Source organism: Microcaecilia unicolor, chromosome 11, assembly GCF_901765095.1.
Source record: "Microcaecilia unicolor chromosome 11, aMicUni1.1, whole genome shotgun sequence".
In the NCBI taxonomy this organism is placed as follows: Eukaryota; Metazoa; Chordata; class Amphibia; order Gymnophiona; family Siphonopidae; genus Microcaecilia; species Microcaecilia unicolor.
In genome coordinates this window covers 95,394,702-95,406,106 of record NC_044041.1, presented here as the reverse complement: position 1 = coordinate 95,406,106, position 11,405 = coordinate 95,394,702, and the positions used below count along the sequence as shown (strand labels likewise).

At 44.6% G+C, this 11,405-nt stretch overlaps 1 protein-coding gene across 1 annotated transcript in view; it reads right to left on the bottom strand.

Moving 5' to 3' along the window:
* Positions 1-301: 301 nt before the first annotated feature.
* Positions 302-11,405, bottom strand: part of LOC115480944 — a 54,794-nt gene continuing 43,690 nt past the window's right edge. The window contains exons 4-7 of the mRNA XM_030219928.1: positions 1,123-1,228; positions 832-1,007; positions 614-719; positions 302-499 (exon numbers count right to left, since the gene is read on the bottom strand). Coding sequence (XP_030075788.1) covers positions 335-499; positions 614-719; positions 832-1,007; positions 1,123-1,228 — 553 coding nt within the window. The 3' untranslated portion in view covers positions 302-334. The remainder of the gene's footprint in view (positions 500-613; positions 720-831; positions 1,008-1,122; positions 1,229-11,405) is intronic.

The following is an 11,405-nucleotide window of genomic DNA, read 5'->3' as shown; positions in this document are numbered from 1 at the left end:
AAAGATATTCTACATAGAAATAGAACTTATTAATTAAACAGAATAAAACATATTTTAGAATAAGCAGAAATCAGAATTCCTTATAAGACAAAATCTAAATCATCTAGAATATCTAAACAGTATTCAGCCTACTCTTTTAAAACTGCAGTATGCCTTACTGAGAATGTGTGGTAAATAATACCTATGAACAATCCATCACTCAAAACAGGACAAAGAAAGTTTCATTTCTCTCTAACCTTTCTAACCTCTAGTCTAGCAAAAGCTAGACTTTTGAGCAATCTAAACCAGATGGCATTCTTCCACTTTACAGGACTGAAGCAAACTTTAAACAGAATTAACAAATATGATTTCTTTGTCCAGGCTGCCTCAGAACAGTTACAAGAACACTGAAACAGATGAAAATGGAACTTGGACAGACAGGAATGCTGAACTCCCGTCCCGAGGCAGGCACAGGAACACTGAACACCGAAGCACAGGCAGCTAGGCACAGGAACTTGGACTGAAAAAGAAACAAGAGAGAATAAAAGGATTTCTGCCTCACCCAATGGTCAGTCGGGTTACCCACACCCAGCCTCTCCCCCCCCCCTCCACCCCCTCCAACAACAGTACTCACCGGGCTCTTGAGGCCTTGGACGATATACTGCAGGAATACTGGAAACTCCGCTGCAGGAACACTGGGCTCTCCCACGATGGACTGTGACGCAGGAAAGATGAAGAGGCTGCAACAGGAGGGAATCAAGGATGAGCGACCTGCCTCGCTTACCGAGACCCGGCAAAGACCCTGCTTCTATCCATCGCCCCTCTGGGACATTCAAGCAAAGTGCAACTCACCAGGCTATGACACAGCCAGGTGTAATGGGAACACTGAGTGGCGTGGCAAGGCGCAAGAACCCCTTCTGACTCGATTGACGCAGCCAGGCATAGGAACCCCCCCTGACTCGTTTCACACGGACAGGCAAAGGCACCCTCTCTGACCCGTTCCACGCAGCCAGGCACAGGAACTTGGACTGAAAAGGAAACAGGAGGGCATAAAACGATTTCTGCCTCACCCAATGGTCAGTCGGGTTACCCACACCCAGCCTCTCCCCCCCCCCCCCCACCCCCTCCAACAACAGTACTCACCGGGCTCTTGAGGCCTTGGACGATATACTGCAGGAATACTGGAAACTCCGCTGCAGGAACACTGGTCTCTCCCACGATGGACTGTGACGCAGGAAAGATGAAGAGGCTGCAACAGGAGGGAATCAAGGATGAGCGACCTGCCTCGCTTACCGAGACCCGGCAAAGACCCTGCTTCTATCCATCGCCCCTCTGGGACATTCAAGCAAAGTGCAACTCACCAGGCTATAACACAGGGCTCTCCCACACTGTACTCTGATGCAGGAAAGCTGAAGAGGCTGCAATTTCCAAATTAGAATTCTATGGCTTTATCAATACGGACTTCAATGATTAAATGATGACAAACAGGAATATTGCTATATGGTTCCAAATCAACCCCGACACTTTGGACATAGGTATATTGCATCTCGAATCTCTTCTTGTATTCCCACACAACTGTAGTGATACCAGTCGAGGCAATCACCTTCACATAACACCATATTGTCAGCTACTGGTCTGATACATGCATCTTTTGCATAGCAGTTTTCGTTGGTTCCTTCTATCAGTGTTTTCACCAGTACACTGCAGTATGTCAAGGTGCTTGTACTTTGTGGAGGGTGACGTCGTGTTATTTTCAAATGTGGGATACATGGCTTTTCATTATTGTCCTCCGCCTTCGTTCCTGGTGTATACTTTTTATGATCACCCATAAGGGACTGTCCATTGAAATTTTGTAATTCATTTAATATCCATGTACGTACTGATTTCATATCATTCTGACAGAAGTCAAATTGTTCTCCTATAATGATTATGTGTGCAAGGACACAAACAAAAACACCACAGTCAAAACCGTTGCCCTGCCTTGGTATATCCATGGGTGCATAGCAATTCCATTCATATATGTTTGGTGTTTTCCTGCCTGACATTTTATAAAGTGACATAATAAATGCCATGATATCACTAACAGTATCTTCCTTCACATTGTGCATAGAATCTAGATACAGTATGTTCTTATGCTTAAAGATAACCAGCACAAGCACCCAGTGGTTACGGTCAATATTAACTGGCATAAGCCACATGTCATGCTCAAGCACTTTATATTTGTTCAACTGCTTTTCAATGAATCTTTCTCTATATTTTTGGTGCTTTAGGTATAACATAAAATAGGTACTGAATGTATAAATGCTTGCATTTACTTCAAATTCGCTTATTTTTATTGCTCTTGTTGTAATGAAGCCGTCAAGTACAGTGTCTGTTAGCCAATTACTGTCTTTCAACGATGTTAAATCTCTGTGGTCAATTATGTATCCACCTATACGTATTTTTGCCTTGGAGTCCAAGTGTGGAAAAGTTTCATTTATGTTCATCCACGGCTTTGGGGTGATCAGAGGCTCTATTTCTGTCTGCTGTTCCGTGTGCGTCATCGTGGGAACAGATTCATTGTACTCCAGATTCCTGTGTGTTGTTAAGTCTTCAATGTTCATAGATTTTTTCTTACCTTCATGGAGAATATTGGTTTCATTTTCCAGAAAGTCTTCTTTTTCATTGACTTCTCTGGTTGCCGTTATATTCGTTTTACCAACACAGGGTTCCAAAATATATTCCTCTTCTTCATATTCATGTAAAAAATCTTTGGAGGGAACTATAGAATCATTTTGCGGGATGATTGTATAGGTTTGTTTTTTACGTGGGAATTTTCTTCCAGAACGAGCCTTTCCCCTTTTGTTTCTAGCCAGTGTTGTAAGGTTGATAGTTTTAGTGCCTACCTTTGGAGGAAGCATACCAACTGCTTCCCTTGCACCTAGAATGTGAAGGCATGTTCTAGTGGAGTTGCAAGAGCACTTCTGTTCTGGGAATAGCCTTACATTGTAGTAATCCCCACCGTGTCCCTGTACAACAAATATTCCCAAAGAGGGTACAAGTACAATGCTCTGCCGTTTAATTAATGCTCGTCCCTCTGCAATATTGCAAGCAGATGGTGTTGGTTCCATCTTCGATTTTGATGTGTTGGAATCTGAATGCAAACTGATAAATTTTTCTACATCCTCAGGGGTACAGTATTCTTTCGGGAGTTTAACTTGTTCTTTATCTTTACTATGTGACCTATAAATGTCTTTTAGATGATAATTTCCCAGGTGGCACTGCCCACGAATGATTTCTCGTATATAGAAGTTTTGTAGATGGTACAAAAACATTACCATGCACTCCATCTGTATCTCTTGTTGTTCCACTACGCGTTTCAATATAGAGTTGAAACTTTCTGAAATATTAGTCGTTATCCCTTTCACATAGTCTACAATACCGTTTTCTTTCAATATCCAGGACACCGCATGACAGATTATACTGTGATGCAATTCTTGCTCAAAGTATTGTAGGAATGATGTACTCCAATTCCTACGTTTTAATCTCAGTTTCTCATAGAAGATCTCTTTAGAATTGCACTTCAGGAGTTCCATGATCTCATCTACGTAGAACTTTATCTCTGAATTTTTTCTGCAGTGCTTTTTTGTCCATACTTTTACATCCTGGCGTATGTGGTTCCAACAAATGACTCTTTTAAATGTAGGAAATACATGATCAATAGCTTTTTGTATGGCGGTCTCCCTGTCAGATACAAATATTACGTTCTCTTTTTGAATTCTATGACAAATTATTCTGAAACCGTTCAGAAATGCCCAGTGGGTAAGGAATTTTTTATTGCTGTGTAACATGAAGCACAATGGTATTACTGGAGATTCCTGAAACATTTCATGTTGGAACACAATGGAAGAAAGGTAGTAATCACCAAGATTAAATGTTGTGTCGTATGACAGGAGTATTGGTTTGTCTTTCACAGATCGTGTTAGGTCCTGAAACAGTGTGGCCATTTTCCTGTCACCCATCATTAGTAAGACATCGGGATGAACAGTGTAGGACCAGACAAACTGTCCAAGAAGATCACAGTATTCGAAAACACTGTACATGTCATCTTGTGTAAGACGTGCTTTTCTTCGTTTATTGTTTTGCTGGTTTTTAACTTGTTCCACATCTCTTGGAAGTGTACCTACAATGTCTTCCATGGTGCCTTCGTTACATATCCTACGGTACACAGACATGGGTTTACCTGTCTCCTTTCTTATTCTTTTGAGAAGTGACGGTGCTGATCTTATATGCTCCCTGTCCATGTTCCTCACTCTGTTTCCATGACTCATGGATTTTTCCGTTGGTTGTTCTCCAAGGTAATGGACGAGTATCTCTGTACTTCCAGGGTCGAGAAGCTGGTAACTGTATCGATGGAACTTACCATTCCCTGTTCTGATTCTGTGATATGTTTTTCTCAGCACTGGGTCTTTTTTAGGCCAACGACGGAAACCACCATGGAACCACGCATAGCCGTCGGCCCGCCAATCATCCTTTTTTTCCTCTTCGCCAGAATATGTGAAAAGAAATGCCTCTCCTGCTTTAGCATTTGTTGCTGCTTTTCTAACAGCCTTTCTTATGTTTGCATTCTTCAGTAGATGGATTGATAACCTTAAGAGTGGACAAACATGGCTACCACACTCCTCTACAATGTATGTGTACAAAGTATTACATAGATAACACAATGTATGGGTACAAAGTATCCCAGAGGTAATATAATGTATGGGTACAAAGTATCACATAGATAACACAATTATATAGAGAAGGATAAGAGGAAGAGATGTGAGGGGAAGGAATGAGTTATGGTTAGTGTTAGTGGTGTGGATTAGGTTCGTGGATTAAGTTGGGTCGTTTGGGTAGGCTTTTTTGAAGAGGTATGTTTTCAGCAGCTTTCGGAAGGGTAGATGTTCGTTGGTTGTTCGGATGTATCTTGGTATGGCGTTCCAGAGTTGGCTGCCTATAACAGAGAAGTTGGATGCATAGTAGGTTTTGTATTTGAGACCTTTGCAATTGGGAAGGTGAAGATTGAGATATGTTCGAGAAGATTTGGACCCGTTTCTGGCTGGCAGGTCGATTAGATTGGTCATGTAACTTGGAGATTCTCCGTGGAGGATCTTGTGGATCAGTGTGGACTTTGAAGTTTACTCGCTCTTTGATAGGGAGCCAGTGGAGTTTTTCACGGAGTGGTGTTGCACTTTCAAATCATGATTTACCAAAAAGTCTAGCTGCCGTGTTTTGGGCGGTTTGGAGTTTTTTCAGGATATGGGCTTTGCAATCGATGAAGATGCTGTTGCAGTAGTCAGCGTGGGTGAGTACTGTGGATTGTACCAGATTACAGAAAGTTGTTTGGGGGAGAAATGGTTTTATTCTTTTCGGTACCCACATCATGTTGAACATCTTCTTCGTCATGGCATTTGCGTGAGTTTCTAGGGTTAGGTGATTGTCTAACCTTACTCCCAGGATTTTTAGATTGTCGGATATTGGGATTGTAATGTCGGGGGTGGTCAGGGTGGTTGGGAGTAAAGTGGAGGGTCTAGATAAGAGGATTAAGCACTGAGTTGTTCCTTTATTCAATTTCATTTTGAAGGCATTGGCCCAGGAGGCTAAGATGTTCATGCCAGTGATTATTTTTCCAAAGAACCCTTCCTGTATGAAAACAGAACAGTGTTTAAGGTGTATGCTCCCTGTAAATTAGAATGCATTTATGTTTATTTTAGTAACGTTCATGTACACCACATTATGTTCTAAAACTTCTACTTCTGCTGCACTATGTTTAACTAGCCGTTAAGCCCATTAAAACGGGTGAGTATTGTTATGTGGGTTTTCCAAGGCCCCCCTCCCCTCGCCGCTGCAAGGCACCCTCCCCCTACCCTCGTTGCTACAAGGCTCCCTGCCCTCCCTCCTTCCCTGCCAGCTCCAAGGCCCCCTGCCCTCCCTCCCAGCTCCAAGGCCCCATTCCCTCCCAGCTCAAAGGCCCCTTCCTCATATCTCCCATGTCCAGCATTTCTCCTGCCCTCCCCTCCCTCCCCCCCAGGTCACCGCTACCAGTTCCCCCCCCATGGGAGTCGCTGCCACCCCCCTCCACCCGGGCCCTCTGTTCACCACTGAACTTACAGCGCCAAAACTGCAACAGGCAGATCAGCTGAACTCCCGTCGGCCTTCCTCCTCTGCCTGTGTCCCGCCCTCGTGTGACGTAACGTCGGCGAGGGCGGGACACAGGCAGGGAAGGAAGACCGATGGGAGCTCAGCTGATCTGCCTGCTGCATTTTCGGCACTATAAGTTCAATAGCGAAGAGAGGGCCTGTGCCGGATGGAGGGGGGTCAGCGACTGAGGGTGGTGGGAGCGGTAGCGGCAACCTCAGGGGCGAGCGGTAGTGACCTCGGCGGTTCCCTCCCTCCACTTCGCGCAGTTTCCCTCTCTGTTACACCCCTGTCATCACGTATTGACACAGGGGCGGGACAGAGAGTGAAGTCTGTAGTGCGCATTTGCGGGTGAGTATGGTCACTCGCAATTTATATGTTTCATAGTCATGTAATACATCTGATGTTACCGTAACTACACAGTGGGACTTCACATTCATTTCTTTTGTCTGTCATGTAATGTGCATGTCACAAAAGTCTCTTGGAGTCCATGTGCATCAAACAGAGTAAGTGTGACAATATACTGTTTGTAACTCTACTCTTGTGCGTAAATGTCTTTATCGAAATAGGAGGATAAGCGGTCTAATAAATCACTGGGATATGCTACTAAATAGCATGTCTCAAATATGTGTATGAATGTCATTAAATTTTACATGTCATTCACTTTTTCAGGGGACTTAATCTAGTGTTTGAACAAATCTACAGCACAGTATCACAGAAACGTTTACAAATGTTCCTTGCTCGAGTCCCCTGAGAAAGTGACAGTGAAACAACTGCTTGTTGGGACCTGCGCACCTTGTACAGATAAGTCAACAACAGTAGGTATGAAGTGAACGGAACTGCTAGTTGCTTCGCAAATGTGGAATGACATGTGAGATTGCTTGACATTCATAAAGAAAATATAATGAAAACCAAACATAAAAGGGATTTTAAAATCTATATCCAAGGCAGGAGGAGGTTGTTGTGGTCAATGATAACATATAATCACAAAAACAAGGATTAAGACATTTGACACATGCTATTGAGCTACAGATCCCAGTGAGATATGGGCTCTACTGAAAAGGAGGGGGATAGGGACACAGAGGGGCAATACTGAAAAGGGGAGGAGGAGATAGGCACACAGAGGGGCATGACTGGAAGGGGGAATGGAAATATGGGGACAATGGTGAACAAGGGGTGAGATGGGGACAAAAAGGTAATGCTTGAAAAAGGGAGTAATACTGTGGTAGTGTTGGAAAAAGGGGGAAGATGGGGAGAAAGGGCAATGCTATAAAAGGGGACAACAGGATGGCAGATGCTAGATAAGGGGGAGATGAGGAGACCAGGTAGGCTTGTGCTCAAAAGGGGTGGGTGGATGGGTACACAGAAATGGCAGATGCTGAACTTGGAGGTAGGATACAGACAAGGGACACAGAAGGTAGATGCTGGACAGGCCCAATATTCGTGCAGAGGAAAGACGGATAGTGCACTTGGACACAAAAGAAATGTCAGATGGGCAAAAGACCCTGTAAAGGCAGAAGAAACAGAAAAGAAACATTGGGACCAAAGCACATGAGAAAATAAATTGTTCAAACAACAGTAGAGGGGTCCGCGTGCATTTTGTTAAGTCATTTTGGATGTACTGCAGCCCAGATTTTGATGGGTAGAATCAGGGACTGCAAATCACATATGGATTTGGGATTCAAGTTTACTGTAGGACTGGTTGAAAAATCTCCCTTCTGGAACTGGGACGCATGGCAGCTCTATACATAGCTATTTCATACTCGGGACGTAAAATGCAAGATATGTGCCAAACAGATTTAGAGAAGGAAATGAAGAAGACAAGAAGAAATGGAAAGGCCAACCTGGGAAAGAATTTGTAAGACTGACTCATGGGACATGTAAAAAAAAAAAAAACTGGGACCAGCCAAATTCCCAGACAACAAAGGTAGAAATTTTTATTTAATACTTTGTAAGGATTCAGATGTACCTGCTTTCTAAAACTTACAGGAGAAAAAGCATTTCTGTCTCTTTTTTTTTTTTACCAGTCTTGCATTGTTCGTAGAGTCTGGGTGCCTTGGATTGAGTGGTGGGGGTGGGTGGGCTGTATTTCATTAATTTTTTTTTGGTTGTGGCTCCCTATTCTGTATTAGATTGGTAGAGTGGAATGTGGTCAAATTTTCGGTTTCTGCAAGGTGATTCTGACATGCATTGGCCACTGTTGGCAACAGGATACTGGGCTACATGGCCCATTGGTCTGACCCAGTATGGCAACTCTTATGTTTATATATATGAGGGTCTGTCCATGTTCTGCATGTGTGACTGAGGTGAAGGATTATGGTAGCATGTACTGTCTGTGTAGGAATGTGTAACAGTGCAGTTTGTACCAGTTTCCCAATATTTGGTATATCGGTGCTCCACAGTGCAGCGCACTGTAATATATATAGCTGAGTTAGGGCTGTTATGGTGTGGTAAGTTTTGTGTTGGAGGGCAGTCCTGGAGTACCCCCTTGCCAGTCACCACACAAACAAACGCCCCTCTGATTTAAACAAGGTGTCTAGTAGTGGAAGGAATGTGTGTGCTATTCTTGAATACTTTTACTTTGTACTTAAGAAGACAGGTTGCGTGCTGTGGCCAGTCGAGGGACCTCTTCTGCTTCCTGCCTCCCGATGTAACTACTGTTTCCTTGTAGGCAGGACGCAACAGAGACAGCCTGGATTAATCATTGCCCGCCACAGCCCCTGAGCAACAACACAGACACTGCTGTCTAGCTGGCACCAGGTGCCTATTTTATACAAGTCTGCTACCCCTGAGATCAGAACATGGCTACGCCTCTGATAAAGATATTTACGCAGAAGAGTAGACGTACAAACTGTATATTGTCACAAGTCTACCCTGCTGCACATTTTGAGTGATTGTGTAGATGCACAGAAGCAAAGATAGTAAGTAACCTAATCATATAAATCTTGGAGTCCATGGAAATTTTTGTACAATTCATATGATTTTGGACATATCTAATTACAATCGGCATTGTCTCCATATTGTTTGCAGTGCTTCAGCATACATGGCCAGATGACTTTGAGGTTTTTGTGTCTTTGTTAACTGTTTTTAAATCACATTGATAGAAAACTATATAATATTTTTATTCAAGGATCTATTGATAACATATTACACACATTTACTGATGTGTGCTACTGATGACATGTAGTTATATATATAGTTTAAACATATATATATATATATATATATATATATATATATATGTTTATGTACACATTTCCATTTTTTTAACAATTAATACATGTATACATACATATTGATGTGTTTATGTTTAAATCTTTTTATTATGAAGCAGTGACAAAACTTTACCAGACATTATCCACATACAAGCACCTCCAATGATCCAATTATGTCTGTCTAGAAACAATGTACTATTTTCTCCCAACCCCCACCCTCTCCCCCCGCCCCAAACCCCTCCCCCCTCCCCCAAGAATAAACCCCCCCACATTACCCCCCCTCCCGCCCACAACACAAGATAACACTCATCAGTCTATCCTACATTCCTATGACACTGTCAATTTAGGAGTCTACTGCGTGCTAGGGGTTGCAGTGTGTTTGATGTGCTTATAAATACACACGTGACTATACATATCTGTATTTCCTTGTCATCAGCAGCAGATGAATCCATTATGAATGGGTTGTGTCCACCACCAGCAGGGGGAGATAGAGAACACTGAAAACCATAGTGCCTCCAGGACGGCTAGCTCCATCTGCCTCTTGGTATTTCTCTATCTCCCAGCAGGGTTTGACGCTGCTTTTTCAGCTCCTTAAAGATTCTGCATGGGGTGGCTCCTGTGCTTTTGCCACTTGTAGCAGGGGTGTTGTGGCTGCTGGAGCCCACTTTAAAGGCACATAGTTTCGCACTTTCCCTGCCTTACCCTCCCCCCTGTGTGGATGCAGGCATATAGGTTCACCCTTCCCCTGCCTTTCCCACCCTCCTTTGCCTCCGGAGTACCTCTGTAGCTGTTTGCCTCCAACTTTCCTCACAGCTTTAAAAAAAAAAAAAGAAAAAACACTTTGTCTGCACTGATATTCTGAGGCTTTTCCTGTCTGTGCAGTGTGACCGGAGCTCTTGGACTTGGTCTTTCAAGGTTAGAGCCATTCTCACCTCCTCCGTTGAGGGCCCGCGGATGGCGTTCTTATGGGGGCGATTTTATTCTGCCGATTTTCAGCGATGGCTTTTGAGGGTGTTAAGCGCTGTTCCCATTGTGGCAAGCGCAGATCAGCAGCGGGACTCTGTAAAGCATGCTTTTCAGACGGTAGACCCGTCACGAGTATGGCGAGCGATGAATCTTCCCGCTCGATGGAGCTGGCAGCGGGCGCCATCATGGAAGCGCTGCATGGCACAAACCCTGCATTTGCGGAGGAGTCTGAAGCTAGAGGGGCGCCTTGGGCTGAGGCGAACAGAGGAGCTCCATTCCCCATGGCTCCTATGGCGGAGACGGGAGGCCAGGGCGACTTTTCCCCGAGTTTGTGCTGCTTTTATATAAAGCCTTCATGCTAAAAAGAGCTCTGCCGCAGGTGTCTGACTTCATTGCTACCTGGCTCCCCTCTGATGGATGATGGGCCGGGGATGCCGACAGACGTGGCTTCTCCTGAGCGTTGGATTTACGCTAAGCATATACGGGTAAATTCCCCGTCGCAGAGTGGCGCACTTCCCTCCCCCCCCCCCCCCACCCCCCGGTCGTGCTGTGGGGATTCTGAGGAATCTGGCAGGCCTTCGTGGTCTGAGGAGCCAGAGGAAGGTGCCAGTTTGGCACTGGATCTGGATGATCGCACCGCGGTTTGGATTTTCCACCGCAATGAGCTGCCAGCGCTTATCTCAGATGCCTTGCAGGCCCTCTCTATTGATGATCCTGTTAAAGGCAAGGCCTCCTCCGGTAATCCGAGGATGGCGAGTACTAAGAAGCCTGCTCGAGGCTTCCCCTTGCATGACTACATCCAGGAGCTTATTTCTGCTCTATGGGCTGACCCCGAGGGGCCTTTGAAAGTGGTCACGGTGATGGTGCATCTTTACCCTCAGAGTGAGGAGCACTTGTCCCGCTTTGGCTTGCCTAAAGTGGATACCTTTGTCACGGCTGTGACCAAAAATACCACCTTCCCAGTAGAGGGAGGGGTAGCCGTGAAGGACATTCAGGACCGGCGGCTGGAATCAGCACTAAAGCGGTCCTTTCAGATTTCAGGCCTAGCCTTACAGGTGTCTGTGTGCAGTTGTTACGTTGCTGGAG